Raw genomic sequence first — 19,817 nt, forward strand, 5'->3', positions numbered from 1 at the left:
TAGCTGAGCCTTACATCACTGATTCATTTGTTCAGCATATGAGCAGCGAGCACCGCCTGTGGTCTCATACCTGGAACATCGTGAAACCCTAGTACATCCCCTCACCCAGACTCCCCAAAGTCTAGAAGAAAAAAATCTCATATGTCCCATGCTAAGAAGGCCCAAGAAGGGAAGAGGGAAGGTTCAGGGAGTCTGCCTGCAGCAGAGGCTGCAGACGGTCCTGCAGGTGGTCAGGTGGCTTAGTGAAGGCAGCAGCATCTGAGATCTTGAGGGATCAAGAAGAGTTACTAAGAGATCACTCTTGTCTAGGTCCTGCTCAGAGTTCCTGACGTGGATTACCTCCACTCTTAGAGGTGGGTGGGATGGTCCCTGTCTCCCAAACAAGGAAATGAAGGCCCAAAGAGGTTAAGCAACAACTGGTTACACAAGACACTGGCCAGAGCCAGCATGAACACTGAATGAAGTCTCTTTGGCTCCAGCCCTTATGGCAGCTCCCTCGATTTTGATTCTGGTGTGGAGAATGGTGTTTGAAGGCAGGACAGACGATGCATGTTAGGGGACAAATTGGGACTTGGTTGGCCTGGAATGCGTGGTTTCCTGAAAAGAAGTGTTAAGGGAAGGCATTTGGGAAGAAACATGGGCTAACCAGAAAGTATTGCCTGAGGGGGCCCAGGTGCCAACAGAGGAAGGCAGAAGCCTCATTTCTAGGCAGCAGGGACCTAAGGAAGATTTCTGAGGAAGTCAGCAAGGAGGGCAGAAGAAAGTGTGCCGGGTGTACCCTGCCGGCAGTATCCTGGGGTAGGGGACAATATAGCCTATTTCAGGGCCCTTGCAGACAGTGAGGATAGCAAAGGCAAGAGGATTGGTGCCAACTGGATGAACTTGAACTTTGAGGAAAGCCAAGCGAGACAGGTGGTCACAGGTGTCAGGGATATCAAGAGGGCATCCAGTGGGGAGGTACTGGAGATGTCAGCTCTCCCCCTGCCGTGTCTGAGCTAGTGACGGGAGTGATTTGCTTCCAGGCCCCATGTCCACACCAGCCTGGACCACATCAGTTTCCCAGCCCTGCCCCACCTCCAGCACTTAACGAGAAGCTATATGTGTCCTTGGAGGCACTGGGACTAGTGAGTGCGTGGATGCTCCCCTCTGTGTGGGGTCTGCTGACACCTTTCCCTGAAGCCCGACATTGCTCCACAGACTTCTGTTTTATTTTAAAAATCCACACGAACCTCATCGCGTGGCTGTTTGTTTCAACCCAAATACACTGCTTTGTTTAGTAATTGAGCCAGGCAGACCCCCCCACACACACACACACACAGAAAAAGGCCCTAAGACTGTCTTGTAGTCTTACCTGCACCCACATTGAAAAGTTAGCAACGTCTAGGTGGTCAGGTGACACCCCCTGAACTCCCCAAGGCCCAGACAACTTTCCCTATCCAGGCTGAGGAGGCAGAGCTACAGGGCCACCCCAAAGAGGACAAAGTCTTTAGGGTTCTTCCCTCTGCTCTCTGAGTCTGCTAAGCCATAGCTGCCCTAACTCTTCAACAGCAGGCAGTTTCCATACTGGCTTCTCCTGGACCAAGACCTAAGCCTTTGTGTCAGGCCCAACCTTCCCCAGAAGGCAGATTAAACAGGGTTTTGGCACATGGTAAAGGCCTTCCAGGGCTGTTATTTCTGCTCTGCCTCCTGCCTCGGCTCCCAGCCACTAAAGAGGTGAGAAGGCCAGAAACTTCTGTACCTCCACAGAGCACTTCTCCTTCCTTCCGTTCCCCTGGGGGAAGAAAACAGAACATGGTCCACGGATGGGCCAGTTGAAGCCCCTGGGACTAGACTGCTACCTGGGCCTGTAGTGAAAAACCGCAAGAGTGCGACAAACACATGCCTTGTTCTTACATCTCTGACAACCTTGGGGCTCTCTCTTCCCAGAAGGTCGGGTGGGACCTCTTGCCCTCCTCACCTCCAGCTGAAATGCCCTCTGTGCCCTTTCCCCAGCTCTGATTGCCACACTTCATCTGTGTAGTGCTAGGTGTCCCAGCCCTGGAAAGCACCTGAGAGTCTATGGTGTCTTTGCAGCTGATGGCCTGCTCTGGGCACCTGTGCCATCTCCCCACCCACAGCAGCTCCCCTCAGACTCCCGTCTCTGCCATTCACAGACCTGTGGCTCCCTATGAGCTAAGAAGCCTGGCAATGTGAACAGGACTGGCCATCTCTGACCCTGGCCTGGGTAAAGCCCCCGGGAGGCCACTGGCTCTCTCCAGATGTTGGGCTCCCAGGATGGGGACTAGAGGATGTGTGTAGCGCTCACATGTCTGGATTCTACGGTTGGCACTTCTGACTAGGCAGGGGCTGCTCTAAGGCAGGAGCATCTCAGCCGGCCTTGTTGCCATTTTGTTCCTCACAACCTGCCCCCGGAGTGGGCTCTGCCCCTTCTCAGCAGCAACCCTGACAACCCTGGCCTGCTCAGCCTTCTAGATGGTGCTACGCACAAGAAGGCTTTCACAGGTGCAGGAAGCATGGCTGTCCGGGAGGCTTTTACCCTTCCAGCCCCCATGGAAACCCTAAGGAAGAGGCTGATCCCAAGGGCAGGGATAATGTTTTATCCTACACTGTCTCCCTGGCTGGTAGGTGCTGGCACAACACAGGCCTGCTGGGTATGGATAGTTGCTGGGTGAATATAGGAAAAGAGCAAAGTAAATCCAGGTACCAGATGGGGACACATGGCCCATAAAAAGCCAAAACCCCAAGCTGGCATCCAGTCTTTCTGTGAGGCTAACCTGTGGGCATCAAATGGCCCTTCGGCAGGCTAGGCGGAGGATACTCAAGAGTCCATTTCACAGAGCAGCTCCTGAGTGCCCACTTGAACCAGCTATGTTTTGAGTTTAAGGTTGTTTTGGCTTTTTCTTTTCTCATTTGAACTTGGAGTCTGTAATTAACCTCGCACAGGTTGCAGCCACTTTGTAGGTGGGAGAGAGGGGTGGGGAGGGGGCCCGGCCCACAGCCCGCCAGCAGCAGGGCAGAGGAAGACTTTGATGCCAGGCACAGTCTCCAGGTGTTAGCTGCAAAGGCGAGTGCTGAGTCTTAGTCATGAGGGGAGGGGTCATTAACCCTTTTAAGAGTCCAGTGTCCCTGCCCTTGGTTCTGACAGTGGGGAGGTGGGGCCAGGCCTTCCCACCTAGATTGCCTGGCCGCAGCCTGTCTGCCTCACTCTCAGATCTCCGCACTCCACACCCACCGCCCACTGCTGAGAGGAATGAGGTCAAGCAGCAGCAGCAGCAGCAGCACTGGCCTCCAGGCTGGGCTGTGGGGAAGGAGCGGGTTGTTGTTCTGGGTTGCTATCTTTAATGAGGTGCTCTCCGGGGATGGCCTGTCACATAGATACAGGCCAGATGCTCTGGTCTGGCACTAGGTGGCAGGAAGCAAGAAGCCACCAGATACTTCATGGTCCAACTTAACACGGCATGAGATGTACCCTCAGGGTTTCTGGAACATGTCAGTCAGGGAAATCTTCGGGGGCAGGCCTGAGGAGGCCTTCCTCTTGTCTTTACAAAGGCCATCTCTCCACACTCTACTGTCCCCGTCAGGGTACCCTGGAACTGCTGGTGGAAGAGACCCCTGGGCTCCCCAGCCCAAGGAATGTGGGAATTGAGCCCAGAGGAAACTTGGTCTGAAGACAAAACAGAGGGGACCGTGCTCAGCAATCAAGAGCCTTCCTAGGCCACCAGCTCAGCACTGGTGCTGCTGTGTCACTGGTAGGGGTGGGAAGGCTTCTCATGTGCACAGCTTCTATTGCTTTTATCCAATGTCTGTCATCTGTCCTGACGCCTGGGTGCTGGGCTTTTGAAGCCTCCTCTCGTTGAGGGGAAACACACCCAACCCTCAGGGGTGCTGCTCCTCCTCTACTGGGCCACAAAGCCAACCTGATAAAGTCTCCCCACTGTTGTTAATATCAGAAGAAGGCTGGAGACAACCTGACAAACTCAACTGAACAATGAACTAATAAGCAGCCATTAAAATGATTTATGGCTGTATCGCTTGACTTGTTAAAAAAAAAAAAAAAGTATTTTCCAGTGTGTTGTCTGAAAAGGGATCTAAGGCTTTAGAGAAAAATGTTTTTGGAGGTGATATTTGAAAATATGAGCAGTGGGTTCTCTCTCTGAAGATAATTGAATTTATTTTAATGTGTTTTCCTTTGTCCTTATTGTGTTGTGTAATTTTTCTACAGCAAAATGTACTTCTTATGTAACCAAAGAATGGCTGAGGGGACGAACTATGTCAGGGGATTCTGGTCATTCCACGTATAGTTAAGTGCTATCTGTGTGAGGCCAAGGCCAGAAAAGCTGACCCAGCAAATGCCCAGTAAACACCATGAGCAGAATAGAGGATGAATGCCAGCTTTGGCTCTTGTCCTGACAGAACCCCCTCCATCCCAGGGACATTCCTCTGCTCGGTTCAGCTCTGGCCTCAAGACACTCTTGGGACACAATGTGATGGTCTCTGTACCCACACTCTAGCGAGACATTCTAGGCCCTGGGCATAAAATACATCCAGCTCAGAGGAGGTAGGTGCTGTGGCTGGGGCTGGAATTAGCTCAGTCGTGTCTGACACCCTTTGAGGACAGTCCCTAGGTACCTGAGGTCTGCCACGTGAACAAACTGTGAACCTTGGGCCAAGTGACCCCAGAACACTGGTCCCGGGCCTTATGTCTGGAAGCCACAAAAGGAGAATCCGTGTCCTTTCAGATTAAGAGCTTAAAACACCAACACAACTGTCTGTCATCCCCAGTTCTTGAGTCTCCAACGCTTTCCTCTGACACCTTCAGAACAAATCAGGGCTATCTTGGAGAGGTCCCCAAGCCTTGCCACAGAAAGCTTCCAAGGTTCTGGGCCCTGGAGTGGGGCTGCAGAGTCCCCCGGGCACTGTTCCAAAGGCCATCTGTGTGCACTTTTCTCTCCTACAATCTGAGCCACTGTGATAGAGCCACCAAAGAACTTTCCAGGTGCAGAAAACTGAGCCTAGTGAGTATGCCTGGCCTTCCTTTTCGGGAGATTCTTCTGAGGAACTTCCAAAAGCTAGAAAACTCTCTGTAAAGACCATGGCATGACTCAGGCATGTGGTTATTCTTATGTTCTTGCCCTTTAGGCCAGTGCTGCCCAATGCTTTAAAACTGTCTAGTGGACACATAACACGTTAAAAAGAAAAATACAAGCCCAGTCCAGGTTTCCCATCCTGGCTGTTACAACCCTGTCACCTGAAGCCTTGCCTGTCTCTCCAACCCCTGCTCTCCTCAGCTTCATAAACTGTTAAGCCCTGTGAACTCTCAAGCTCACTGTCACCGCCTCACGCTTGCTCTTTGGTTGATTGGTTGCTTACTGAAGTCAGACTCCCCAAGTTCAGGACTGTCTAGCTCAGTCCCCAGTGAATGAACGGTGCCTGGCATGGAGCAGTTTGAATCATTCACTGGAAACGAATTGAGTTGGTGAATGCATGGATGGATGGATGGATGGATGGATGGATGGATGGATGAATGTGGAGTGAGTGAACTAGTCGGGGTTGTTTAGAAGTGCACGAACTATCAAGAAGTGGCTAGTGAGACCCATGAGTTCCCACAGGATGGAGAGGGACCTTGGGATCTAAAACAATAGCCTGTGTTTTAACAGAGATGTCGGATGGCTTTGGAACCCTCAGTTCCTCGGACGCTCCGGTCCTGCCTGCTGGCTGCCTCTGTCTGGTGCATTCCTGGCCCGTCACCCTCACATGCTGCAGTGGGCCCTGGCTCACTGTACCTTCTTTGGCTGGGTCTCAAGTCACGAAGCAAGACAGCAGAGTCAGCATGTCTTCTCCCTGCCAGATGTCATTCCCACCCCTTGGTGGCTGGCTGGGGTCAGGTTGGGAGCAAAGTGGCCCACGGGGATGGGGGACAAGGCTTCCTTGGTGTCAGAACTCTAGTAGGGAAAGTGGGTGCATTAAAACCTACCAGAAACTTTCTATGTCCCAGTCACAAAGAAGGCAAAGCAGACTAACCTCGGTCAGCACTAGACCACGGTTAGATGACAGCTGTCCGTCAACCATAGAACGACGCCCGTTCTGAGGCTGTGCTCCGGGTGTCTCCAGGCCCTGGGGTATCCAGCGTTTGGGCACATTCTCCAGCACACGGAAAAGATGCAGATACAGACGGACGGCTTTCCCAGCCCTGTCTCTCAGTGCCTGCACTGAACCCAGACCCCTGCCCAGGTTTTAAAGTCTCCAGACGGTTCCCATTGGCTCCCAGAGTTCGGAAGTATGATGTGTTTTCGGAAATCTGGCACAGGTGAAAGCATGGGGCATGGGGAAAAGAAGGATTCTGGGAAGGACTCCTACTTTGAGTCATGAAGTTCCAGAAAGTCCCACAGTATACTGATGCGCAAACTCTTTTGGCACAAAAGAGGAAGGAAGGGAGGGAAAGGAGGCCAGCCGTGTATTTTAAAATGCCAGAAGCAGATAACTGGGAGGAAACGTTGTAACAAAAGGTTATAGACTCACTATTTTCAGAGCGCTCTTGCAAATTCATAAGATGAGCCCTAGGTCGAAAAACAGACTGCAGACAAGAAGGAACAACTCCGAAGGATAAACACAATGGGCTGATACACTTAGAACTGTTCAGCGGGCAACAGTCATCGAATAAATGCAAATTACAACAACAAAGAGACGTTATCTTTTGCTTAGCTAATTGGTAGAGATTAAAGACGTGATAATGCCCTGAGATGGTGAGGGTGTGGAAACAAAATAAAAAACAGACCCTGTCATTCAGCGGAGGAATGTGGATCAGAGTAGCCTTTTCCAAGGGGGGCAATTTGGCAAAATAAAATGACTTTCATGGGAATCATTGCTAAGAAAGATTGCACGGCCTTAGACACAGCAATCCCACTTTTCGGAAGATTGCCTTAGGAAACAATTGAGGATAGTGATAATAACAGCTAACCTTTATTCCGCGCCCTCTGCCTGCCAGGTTCTACATGCATTATCTCATACACTGCTCGCTGCCATAGCACAAGGCAGGAGCTGTTCTTTATCTCCTGTGGTTTGTGGATGAAAAAAACCGAAGCAGACAAATTAGATCAACGACCTCAGGACCCAAAGCTAACAAGTGGCCAAACCTAGACTAGAACTCAGGCAGGATGTGTCCCTGGATGTGTGCAAAAGTGAAGCCACAGAGTGGGCCCTCAGGGGTTGATTTGTAATGGGAGCGAAGGGAGGGCATGCTAAGCACCTCCCAACAGCGGTAAGTTACATAAATTATGATACACCCACACAGGAATATTATGCAAGTGTGAAAAGTGATTCTGTGGAAAAATATTTGTGCGAATGCCAGGGAAATTTTTTGTATGCATGAAAGATCTCTAAAGGATATCAAAGAACTGATAAAATTAGTTACGCCCTGGCTATTCTGAGAAGCTAGAGGGAGATTTGTTTTATAAAATATATACTCTTCTTACCATTTGAATCATGTGACGATATTATGTATTAAAATATATACATCTGTGCACATATACACATGTAAGTTATGACATAGAACTTTATTCCCCAGAAGTACTATTGAGGATCCCACAGAAAAGGTTTGAAAGCCCTTACGTAGTCAGACCAAGGTAAATGAAGGCCCTTCCTGGACTGCATCCATCCATGTCTTCCCTGAACCAGCTCATCAGGGAACCCTTTTCTTAGCAATGATGTCTTCATCCCTCCAGACACTGTACTCTCTGTGAGTTAGGTTTTAAAAATGCTGTTTTTGATACTGAACACTGAGGTAAAGAAGTAGCATTGTTTCTTTAAATGAAAGAATCATGTTACTGGTCCCATTGTGTTTAAAAATTGTGTGTGTGTACATGCTGTGTGTGCATGCATGTGCGTGTATGTGAGCATGCATGTGTCGGCATGCGTGTGTGCATGTGAGTATGTGTATGTATGCAGGCATGTGATTTCCAAGTACTGAAATAGTGGATGGTTTTGTTTGCTTCTGCCTACTCACTAGGTTTTGTCATTTTCTAAACTGAACAAAATGACTTTCCCAGGTGTCTGTGCTTACACCTAGCCCGACAACACATTTTCAGAGAACACATTCTTGCACTTTGAATCTGGTCTCTGCACCTTGCTCTGATTTCCCTCCTACTTGTGAGCAAGCTTGGGGTAAGTTAGGAAGGAAAGCCTGCCTCTAGCAAGGTCTTTCTTTGCAGTCTATAGTTCACTGTCAGGGCTCTGAGCCACAATAAAAGAAAGGACTGGTGACTGATGATGTAGACAGGGCCAGCAAGTCCCCAGACACAGTTCCTGACGCTGGTAGACCCTCCCTTACGCTAATGGGAGAACTCAAACCCAGGTTCTGCATCCCTCAGTGAGAGACGAGGCTCCAAAAGCAGACACCAACCTGCCACCTGCCCGACACGCTGCAAACCAAAACACCCAGGTCTTGGCCTCAGCTCTGTGGTTGTGTGGTCTCGGTTGAGTTTCTGAACCTCTGAGTCAGCTCCACCCACACTGGAGTGTGACTCTTGCCACAAAGTTCAGGAATGAGTATACATGGAAAGTCACATGTCTTAGGAAGGGCCATCTCAGTGCAAATCATTATGTGACCCAGCAGGTAGGCCAGCATATCTTCCCCTTCCTGGGAACAAAGTCTCTCTGTCTCCGTGTGTGTGTGGGGGGGGGGTGTTTAAAGGTGGCATGGAGTGACCCACAGAGATGACATATGGGGGTCTAGGTATGTGGGAACATCTGGGGTTTCAGACACAGGGGAGAAAGCCTGGAGCTTCCTGTCCAGGCCTGGGCCCACCGGCATAGCTGCCCTGCTTCACCTTTGACAACCCACTACTCTGGCTCACGTTCCTTCAGCTCAGAGCTGCCTCCACCTGCCTCACCTCCTCATTTCCTCCCACAGCCAGTCCTTTCGCTCTTAGCAGCCTGAGACCTATCCCCAGGGCTAGGATGAGGGCTGCTCCTCTGGGCTCTACCACCCATACTACAGTGGCAATGCCAGGTCACAGGGTCTGGAAGTGATAGCTAAGTCCACCACCTTGTCTTCCTGTGCCTTCTGGGCCCCGGGGTCGGGGAGGGGTGAGGAAATGGAGAGAGGAGAGACAGGAGTCAGATCTCAAACACTCATGATCAGAGGTCATGATCTGAATTTGAACCTCAGCTCCATTACTGACCCTCAGGGAAGTGACTTCACTCTCCTAAGCCTCAGTTTCCCTGTCTATAAATGGGTTTAAACACCACAGTGAAGTCATGGGGTGGTGAAGGTTTTACAAGCGAATGTGAAGCTCTTGGTACCCTCCCATGGCCAGAGAAGTGCCCAGAAGTAGCAGAACCTTGTTCCCACTGAAGACTCTAAGTGCGGATGGAGTTGGACTAAAGAAAAATGCCAGGGGAGGTGACTTCTAGTCTCCCCAGTTCCAGCCTCAAGATGGGGACTCTTACTGCTCATGCCTGGCTCTGTTCCCACCACCCCCACACTGACCTACCTGCCTTGTACCCCGCAGCTACCCGGCCCAAGCTGAAGAAGATGAAGAGCCAGACGGGAGAGGTGGGTGAGAAGCAGTCGCTGAAGTGCGAAGCAGCAGCGGGGAACCCCCAGCCCTCCTACCGCTGGTTCAAGGATGGCAAGGAGCTCAACCGGAGTCGTGATATTCGCATCAAGTACGGCAATGGCAGGTGAGCAGTACCTCCGTCCCACCAGCTCCAGAGTCACATTCCCAAGCCCAGCATGGAACCTAGTTAGGTCCCCCTCCGTGCAACCCTTCCTTGCCATGCCCAGTGCTTCCCTGACTGCTGAGCCCTTTGGACCAGGCCTGCCCTGGCATTGCAGACAAGGATTAGGCAATTCCCAGGGCTGGGGATGCAGCTCAGCGGATAAAGTACTTGCTTAGCGTGCACAAAGCCTTGGGTTCAAACCTAGCACCACATAAAACCAGGCGTGGTGGCACAGCCCTTTGATCCCAGCACTTGGGAGGTGGAGTCAGGAAGATCAGAAGTTCAAGGTCATCTTCGGCTACCTAGCAAGTTGAGACCAGTTTTAGCTAGATGAGACCCTGTCTCACAAAAAAAAAAAAAAAAAACCAAGTGAAGCAATTTACGTGTCTGAAGGTTGGAGGCCATTTGACTCTGAGCTGTCTTAACAGCAGAAGTCTTGCTTGAGAGACCCCAAATCTGGCAGTTTGAGGTGGAAGCCCCTGTTGGTGGAAAGTCTTTGGGGAGTCACATAAGACAAAAGGCTGGGGTCCTGACTTGACAAGTTGCCATTTGTGGAGAGCTTAGTAAGTGGGAAGAGACCTCTGACTGACATCAGGGGGTCTGCCTGCACACTCTGAGTCTTCAGGCTGGGAAAGATACTCACCACCATCCAGGCAAGGAGAGGGGGTGCTGGGAGAACCAGGACTCTAGGGCAGCTCCTACCTGTCTGCCACTAAACGCACTTCTATCCTACCTTTCTCTGTGGGCTCTGGGCTCTAGGTAGACTAAGGAACCCCTCAAGTCTTTTCTGCCCTCATTCCCCAGAGTAGCCTGCAACCACCCACTTCAGAGATATCCACAAAATGCAAACTAGGCTGTCTATTGCTTCAGAGAACATCAGCCTACCCACAACAGAAAGTGTTAGGTACAGGCTCAGGCTGCCCCTATCACACCCCAGAGGCCTGAAACCTGAGTGGAGAAGTGGGGTTCAAGAGCTTGGCTTTGCCTCCCTTCTCCTTCCAAGACTCGAACCAAAGGAAAACCAGTTACTCGAGACAAAGACAGAAAGTGGCCCAGGCAAAGAGCCATGCAGGACGGGTTTAGATAAGAGGTCTGTGGCTACAAATACGAAGGTTAAATCCTGAGGGAGTTACGGTAGTTAGAAAGGTGGGGAGGTTTGGGGTAGCGTCCCTCTGTGTCCCTTCTCTATAACACTGGCAAGAAATTCAGCCTAACCAACCAGGTACCCCCACTCCTCCTCACCACCCCACTATAGTCTTGGTACCAGCCTAGAAGAACTAGTAGACAGGCCTCACGGAGCTAGGGCTGGAGCAGGCACCTTCCCACACCCCAGCTTCTCCCTGAGTCTACAAAGCCAGGGAAGGTGCTGGCCCTTGACCTCTTGCCCTGCTCCCAACATGGCACTCAACTGCCATCCCCGTCTCACCAGGCCTGGCACCACACTGTCTCATACCCTGCCTTACGATACACACACACACTCACTCGCACACTCACGTACTCACGCCACTTACACACACACACACACACACACACACACACACACACACACGCGCGCGCGCGCGCGCACACACTCCACTCTGCTGAGGCACCACCAGTTCCCGTCTTTCTTTGGTCACTTTAGCCTCTCCCTCTCTCCCTCCCAGCAGACTACCCTGCCCATGCCTCTTCTGAGCCAGGATCCCTGGCTACTGCCTCCTCCCCACTTCCAGCTATTGTCTGTCTCCCTTGTTCCTTCCACTTCTGTGCAAGTCACCTAAGGCCCCTACTCTACACCTCTTATCTATCCTCTGGCCACACTGCCTTCCCCAAGGCAGCCAGTTGATCACAGCCCAGCCCCTCTACCCCATGACCTCTGGGCTCCCAAGTCTGGGCCTCCCAGGTGTGCCCTCCCTGTGGCTTCTCAGCTGGCCCTCCTGTGAGTCAGACCTCCCTGATTCCACTGGTGCTGGGCTTTCCTGCATCTTAGCCTTCACTGCTCTCTCCCTCTTATGGTTCTGCCCCTCTGAGACCCCAGGCCTCCAGCTGTAGGCATGGTGGCAGTTTCACCCAAGTTCCACATTGTGCTGCCAGCTGAGCCCCAAACACCACTCCTAAGGGGTCTCTGACTCAGAATGCTCCCACCAGCCCCTCCGCCCCACCCTCACAACCCCAGCTGCTCGTTGTCCAGCTCCTCTGCTGCGCACACCCACCCACCCCAGCACCCGCCCCTTGCCGCCTCTGCAGGTGGACCTGACTTCTCACTTTCTCCCCTCCTAGCTTCTCATCCTCTCCTGCCTTACTCTCGGACACCTTTTGGGCCCCAGGACCCAAAATTAATTCATGGAGCTAACCTGTGGGTATAGAGTATTGGCTGTGTGTCACGCACTCTGCGAGAGGTTCGGGAGACATTGGTGAATAAGACAGCTGTGGCCCCTGCTTTCATGAGGCGCTGGGCCAATTTCCAGCATAGAATCTGGTATAATGATTTTATAGATATAGATATATAAAATACATTATATGTGTATTACATATAATTATTATATATATAATAATAGCCTCCACCTGTTTTTCAGAGAAAAAAAAGTTGATCAGTCTTGCACCCCGTTTGGCTTATGAATCTAGTTCTTAGTCCCCTACAAATGATCCTTTCCAATCCAGACCCCCACGAGATCATCCCTTCCTTATCTGACAGCCTTGGGGTCCTCCCTCCTTGCTGGCCTAAACATCACACCACCCTGCCGATCTGTCCCAACTAGAGGCCCAATCCCTGGTCTTTCCTTTTGCAACCCTGGACTTGGGCCCAGGCTGTCCCCTGTACTAGGAAAGTTGCCCTTCTTGTCCCTGGCACAGCCCGCCAAGGCCCAGCATGAACGCCCGAGCCCTCCAGTCAGCTCATGGTCCCTGACAGTACTTTAGACAGTTCATCTCACCACTGAGCAATCCATCACTGCTCCTCACAGGAGCGTCTGCCCCACATCCCCCTGCTCCCCTATAAGCCTGGAAGCAGAGATCCACAGTCAGTGTGAGACTGAGAAGAACCTCCCAGGGCTGGCCCTCCTCCCCTGCGTGTGAGGTCATCCCTCAAGAGGCTGAACAGGGGCCCCTATGGATGGTCCAACCTTCTAAACAACTTACTTCCTGGTAGGGCCTCAGATTCATCTGACACATGGGTGACTTAATCCAGAGACAAGGCCTAGTCAGGTCTTTCCCTGGGTGGCAGACATGGCCCCTCCCCCACATGCTGCCTTCTGAAATGGCCATCCCTGGTCCCACCTGTCCTGTTAGCTGTGGAGGAGGAGGCCATGACAGGGAACTTCTCATTACCTGTGACCAAAGTGACTTCAAGAGAACTGCCCACTCTCTTACTGAGTGAGATGCTCACTAGCAAGGGAGCCAGAACCACGCACAGAGCTAGGAGTCTCCTCTCTGAGGAACCTTTCTCTCCTTCCCCCCTGAGTTCCTCATGCTCTACCTGCCCGGGCTACATCCAGCGTTGGCATCTCTGTTAGCTGGCAGAGACCGTCTTCCCGACAGGGGCTGACTGTCTCTGTGCCCGCCAAACTGCATTGTCATCCAGGCCTTCCCGAGCCAGGAGAACACTTGCCCCCCGAGCCCAGGGCACGGGCCCTCCCCTGCAGAACCGCCTGTTCCCTTATTTATGAGGGGCAGGCTGGGACAGGCCCCTCAGGCAGGCAGGGGAGGTAGGCACTGAGGAAAGTGTGGGGCTGCCCAGATCCTGTCCTTGCCAGCAGAGAACCGGCTAGGAAGGGTGGGACAGCTCCCTTTGCAGGGGCAGACCTGGGTCAGCAAATTGATGGGGTGGCGGGAGTGTGCACCCTGCCTGCCTTCCAGGAAGGCAAAAAGAAAGCCCTGGATCCTAGGGACTCCAGATGGACCTGTGGGTAAGGAGAGATCCAGCAACTTCAGGGCCTGAGAGCCCAGGGCCACTCCCAGCTGCAGCTCTGGATCCCGTTTCCCTGAGATCTCTGGGGCCCCTGTGGATCGAGATGCCTATACCTACTGCACCTGAGAGTTGTCTCCTCTTTCTTGTCCAAAAGGGGAGCCTTTGCCAAGCCCTAATGCTCGTTGATCCTGGTCTTATGCGCCCTTGGGTGGGAGTCCTTCCCCCAAGTCTGTACTGCTGCTTAGATGTTCTGCCTTGTCGTGCTACAAATGGCATCGTATGAGAAAAAGTTCCTTTTAGTGCAGCTGTGAGTGACCATGAAGATCTTGCTGGCTCTAGGTCCCCTGTGCACAAACTCTTCTGCCCTCAGCTAACACCATCTCCCACCCCCGCCTATCCAGCATGCAGGAAAGTGAGATCTTTGTCCCCGGGAAGTGGGATGCTGTGGTTATCTAATTAGGTTGAGCTGGGAAGCAGATACTCGCTTGGTCAGAGGGGCCTCCGGAGCTCTTCTTAATGAAGCAAACTAGTTGATAGAGGAGGGCCATGGGCAGGCACGCGCCCAAGGAGAAACCCAGCGCGAACCAGGAATGGTAGGGCATTTAGTTAAGCCACCGTCATCACACTGGCAAGGCCAGCGCCACTGCAGTAAGGTCCATCAGTCTGCACCAACCTCAAGGGAATCTGGGAATGATATGCTTGAGAAGAGGCCAATTCCAAAACCAAGAGGGAGGTGCTCTCTGCTCAACTCTCCCACCATCCCTTCCCCATATCCTGTCCCCCATCCCCACACCAACCCTTATCCCAGCAGTATCATGGCTCTCTTTTGCATCCCTGGGGCTTAGACAGAACAGTGGCAGCCTGGCTATACCCCGCACACACTCCAGCCAACTGTGTTGGTTTTTGACCCCTCACTAAAAGAAGAGGAAGTCACAGCATGGCACACTATGTCCTTTCTCAGGTCCCTAGCTTTATCCTGAGCACTTTCTGGACCCCAAAGAGCATCATCAGTTTCAGGAAGGGTTGGGAGCTGTGAGCAGAGCCTTGCAGAACCAAGGCAGGGAAGCCTCCAGGAGGAAGCAAGGTTTAGTCGGTTTTTCAGAAAGCCAGATGCTCTGGAATCACAGCGTGGAGGAGGAACTGCTAGGACCTTGCCTGAGACCACTCAAGTGAGAGACTGGAGGAAGAGGCTAGCCCTAGCTTCTGGTGTGTTCTCTGACCTCAGCTCCTGGTCCACCTCTGCTCTGCCTTGCTGAGTGTCTACCCACAATCCAAGAGCCTTCTAAGACTGAGTTTGCCCGTACATTAGAAGAGAATACCCTAATTGGCCCTAAGGCTCTAGACCCTGGAGTACATGGTTTCCAGCATTTGGGAGGTGCTTGCTACACATCTGAGGATGAAGTTAAACAAAAGCCTCTTGGAGAGGCTACAGAGCGCCTCTCAATGGCAAGCCTGAGTCAACAGTAGGAGAAAGACGTGGAGTGGTACCATGGATTGATACAATTGCCATGAAGCTATCAGATAGATGCTCTCCCTGGTGTCCGGGAGTCAGAGTGCATGCTGCTGCTCTAGGAGAGCATCCAGATGGGCTCACTTATAAACAGTAGGGATGTGTTTAGCCCATAGATATAGAGGCTGGGAATTCTAAAATCAAAGGTATGAGGGCCTTCTCTAAACGTGTCTTCTTGACCTGCTAGTACCATTGCAGTGGGGACACCAGTGGACTTCAGGAAACACGTTCAAACCATAACCCTGAATAGTGACAATCTCCTACTTCTATGGATGGCAAAGGCAACAGGGAATGAGAGATGTGGCCACATGATTTCCCTAAGAGCCCTGGCATTCTTCCCCCAAGAAAAAGTGGTACAGAGAAACCCAGCCCCGAGAAAAAAGATGTGAGAATTCATAGTTAGAACATGTGTGCTTTGGCTGGATGTGTTGTCCTGAGGGTTCAAGTCTCCTCCTGTTCCAGGGTTCAGTGTATCACCTGCACTCCAGAAAAAAAAAACGGTCTGAGGGACCTTCTTCTCGCCCAGCCTATATAGCCATGGTGGTTCTTTGAAGTGACCACTCAGTGACCACTGATAAGGTCCACCGGTGACCACTGATAAGGTCCACCGGCCCTGGCTCACACCTCTCTCCCTCTTTCCTCTCCCAAACCCAGAAAGAACTCCCGACTGCAGTTCAACAAAGTGAAGGTGGAGGATGCGGGGGAGTATGTCTGCGAGGCGGAGAACATCCTTGGGAAGGACACCGTGCGGGGCCGGCTCCACGTTAACAGCGGTAGGTGGCCCTCGAGAAAGGGAAGGGTCCCGGATGGTGGAGGGTTGGCAGAGCTGATGGGCTGCCCCCTCAGGAGACCGGCACATGATCTGTCTTGCGCTCAGCTCCCCTCCCTCCTGCTGCTGCACGTCAACCCCAAGATCTCAGCCAATTCGGAGAAATGCAGTCAAAGCATAAATGTTTAGTTTTGTTATCTGGGCCTGGAAGAGCCGCCAGCTCTCATTTTAAATACCCTGAAAACTAAATATTTTGAAATCAAGAGGTGGGGGTGGGGGGAAGGATATTTTTAGAAGGCAATTATGGGAGGCTGGGCTGTCAGGAGCAAGACTGGGGAGAGACAGGCCTGGGGTGGGTGTGAGCTGCGTGTCTGTTGCCAGCTGCATCGTTGGGCACCTGAGCCAGGCCTTGGGGAGGCTTGAGTACCTGGGGCCTGTGGGCAGCCTCCATTTAAGGATAACAGACCCGGCTCACTGACTGTGTGCCCACTTTGAAGACTTACAAAAGAGGGCCTCAGAACTGTTTGGCTTGCTGGCTCACAGTGTCAGGCCCAGTGTCACAACAGAGAATCTCTTTCTGCTGGGTTGTCAGGCCTGGCTTTGGGACCTAGAAAGTGTCCCCTCTCCTCCCTGCCTATGCTGGGCACCGACAGACTGAGCCTACCATGTAGGGCTTGCTGTTCACCACGCCCTGCCCCTGGCATAGGATCTGACCCTATGTATGTTGCCCCCTGACTACATTGCCACTGCACAGCCTTGAAGTGCTCCCCAGACCCAGTGCTGACTTAAAGGGGATCCTGACACATTGCCAAGGCCACAGCCAGAGCAGATCTGTCTGCCCTGTGCTCGCTTCTCGGACTCTCATGCCTCTGAGTCTCCATATCCTGGGCAGTATGTTTTCTAGATCTTTCTCATATCTGTCCCTTCCACTCCATTCCCAATCTCAAGGGTATCCACCGCTCAGACTTTGTCCCTAGTTCACAGGTGTCAGAGCAAGGGACTTCTAAAGTGCCTGCTTGAAGCCACACCCTTCCCAAGGACCTCCACACAAGGGCTTACTCCTTTCCCATCTGGCCCCAAGATAGGTCATTCCCAGATGAGCTCAGTCTTCTTCATCAGTCCCCATCTGTACCCTTTTAAGCCCCCGGCAGCCTTTCTCCTTGACTTCCTACAATGTTACTCTGGGTCCAAACCCAGTTCTGGGCTACCTCTTGACCCCTCCCCATGGTTTGGTGGCATCTCTTGAATTCCATACTGTTATTGGATTTGTTCTGTACTTTGACCTCCCAGCTCAGGAAGAGCCTCAGGGAAGGGACAAGAGCAGGGATGATGCTGGCCCCTGAGAATTTGCTGAGCCAGACTCAGTCTGCGTTGCCTTGTGTACTCTTCTTTGGGAGGGGCTCAGAGAGGTTGTGTATTTTGCCCAAAGTCTAACAGCTTGCTACTGATAGAGCTCTACAGTGAGAAAGTCATTAGTAAACTCGGTCTTGACCCTCCGTGAGCCTGTTTACTGCCCTGGCCTCAGGGCCTAGCACAATGCCTACTACAATAGGTAGCCAGTAAATGTTATATTAAAGAAATTACAACCTAGGGTTAGGAACGCAATTCAGCAGGAGAGCTCTTGCCTAGCATGTACAAGGCCTGAATTTCAATATCTTTGTTGTTGTTTGTCTATTTTTTGAGACAGGGTCTCTCTACGTAGTGCTGGCTGTCCAGGAACTCACTGTGTAGACTAGGCTGGCCTTGAACTCGCAGAGATTCTCTTTGCCTGGCTGCTGTGTCCAGTCCACAGCAGGCAAGACGACTCTTGATGTAGAGATGTGGTCATGGTTGATTTCCCAAGCAGAGATGCGTGGATTCCGTGTTTACTAGTGAAACCCAGCAGATCTGCAAAAACCACACCCTGAGGAGGGGGTGGAGGGCGGGCAGCGGGGAGCTGAGCCTGCCCCCAATGACTCATCCCAAGGTGGGTTTGTGGGGCCCTGCCCAGGCCCCAGGGAAGTAGGGCCACAGGGGTAGGGTAGGGCGTCAAAGGGCATCATCCCACTCTTGGATGGCTACCTACTCTCCACTAGGTTAGAGCCATAGTTGTCTTTCCCAGATCGGAGCAGGCCCTCCGGAAGTGGCAGCTCTGGATCTCAAGGGAGCTTCCAGCCTCCCTGGGCTGACAGGGAAAAGGAGTCTACAGACACAGCTTGGAACAAAACAGTCTGCATAGTGCAATCCCCTTCTGCCTTACAGAAACCAACAACCCTGTCCCAAGTGAAAGGGAACTGACCCAGGATACCAAGCACAAGGCAGGCAGCTTTGGCATGAGGTGTAGGCATGCGGTAGAGGCCTCTAGGCAAGGGAGTAGCTGGTTGAACACATCTGCACATGAACACACTAACACATGGGTTGTATTCAGCCTGACCCCGCTATGAGTTCCAGAGAGACACAGCCTTGATTATCAACATAGAAATGACTGACAGGAAGGTAGAGTCCTCAGCCTGAGAGCATGCGCCTCTCCTAACAAAGTAGGGGGAGGATGAACACCTGAACTAAGAGAAAAGGAGCCTTTTGCACAGCAAAATACACAGCTGCACAGCTGAATAGCTCAAGGCAGTGGGTCTGGACCTTCAAGCGGGGCGGAAGGTCTGCCGGTGCTAAAAGCAGGATAGCGCTGCAGCCTGGACAGCAGAGAGGAGGGAATCAGTGCTCCCGCTCAGCCTCTGTCCCATCTCACCTTCCTCCGAAGGTCTGAGACAACATGCACCATGACACTCATGGCAACTACGTCCTGGGTTTTCCCCTTCTGGTCATGTTTTTAATTAATTTTTTAGATGTAATTTGCATACCATAAAATTTGTCCTTTTAAAGTATGACTCAGTGGTTTTCAGTATAGTCACCAGCTTATGTAACTATGCCCACTAATTCAGAACATTCTCATCATCACCCCAGACATGTCATGTGGGTTAGCAGTCACCCCCCACTTCTCCAATCCCACGACTACTACTCTTGCTTTCTGCCCCTGTGGATTAATTTATAGTAGACATTTTGTACAAGTATAACCATATAGTAAGTGGCCTTACCGTATCTTAAGGCCCATCCATGCTGGAGCATGGGTGAGTGCATTCCTTTTATGGTGAAGTGATATTCTAGTGTGTGAATGGATGACATTTTATTCATCCATTTAATAGTTTGAATTGTTGAATCATTTGGATCACTTCCACATCTGGGCTGATGATTAATGCTTCTACGGACATTCATGTTCAGGTGTTTGTAAGCACACAGGCTTTCAGTCTTGAGGATACACCCATGAGTGGAATTTCTTGAGTGTATGGTAACTCTGGGAATTTAACTTCTTTTCTTTTTTTATCAAAGAACTCCCAGAGGCCGGGAGGTAGTGGTGCATGCCTTTAATCACAGCACTCGGGAGGCAGAGGCAGGTAGATCACTGTGAGTTCGAGGCCAACCTGGTCTACAGAACAAGTTCCATGATAGCCAGGGCCACACAGAAAAACCCTGTCTCAAAAAACTAAACAACCAAAAAAAGAACTCCCAGACTAGATGTCTAAGCAGCCATACCACTGTACCTGCCCACCAGGGGTGCCTCAGGGTTCCGGTTCCTCCATATCCTCTCCACCACTGTACAATGCCCACCAGGGGTGCCTCAGGGTTCTGGTTCCTCCATATCCTCTCTACCACTGGCTATCTTCTGGATCTACATTCTAGCCATCTTAGTGATGAAGAGGGAACTCATTGTAGATTTGACTTCACATCCCTAACAACCTCTCAGCAACATTTGCAAGAGAGAGGAGAAAAGGTATCATTCATTCCCCGGGCTGAAGGACACTAGCCTATGCTCAGGGAAGCAGCAGAGGGTACTTCCCCTCAAGAATCAGATATGCGTTTGTTCATTCTGTCAACCATGTTACGCACCTATTCTGTGTCAA

At 51.6% G+C, this 19,817-nt stretch overlaps 1 protein-coding gene across 2 annotated transcripts in view; it reads left to right on the plus strand.

Annotated features, from left to right (window-relative positions):
* Nrg2 (neuregulin 2) overlaps nucleotides 1–19,817 on the plus strand; it is a 188,062-nt gene that overhangs the window by 141,075 nt on the left and 27,170 nt on the right. For both annotated transcript variants that reach the window (XM_075968928.1, XM_075968927.1), the window contains exons 2-3: nucleotides 9,510–9,681; nucleotides 15,768–15,886. In XM_075968928.1, the coding sequence (XP_075825043.1) occupies nucleotides 9,510–9,681; nucleotides 15,768–15,886 (291 nt within the window). The remainder of the gene's footprint in view (nucleotides 1–9,509; nucleotides 9,682–15,767; nucleotides 15,887–19,817) is intronic.

Source organism: Microtus pennsylvanicus, chromosome 4 (genome assembly GCF_037038515.1).
Source record: "Microtus pennsylvanicus isolate mMicPen1 chromosome 4, mMicPen1.hap1, whole genome shotgun sequence".
In the NCBI taxonomy this organism is placed as follows: domain Eukaryota; kingdom Metazoa; phylum Chordata; class Mammalia; order Rodentia; family Cricetidae; genus Microtus; species Microtus pennsylvanicus.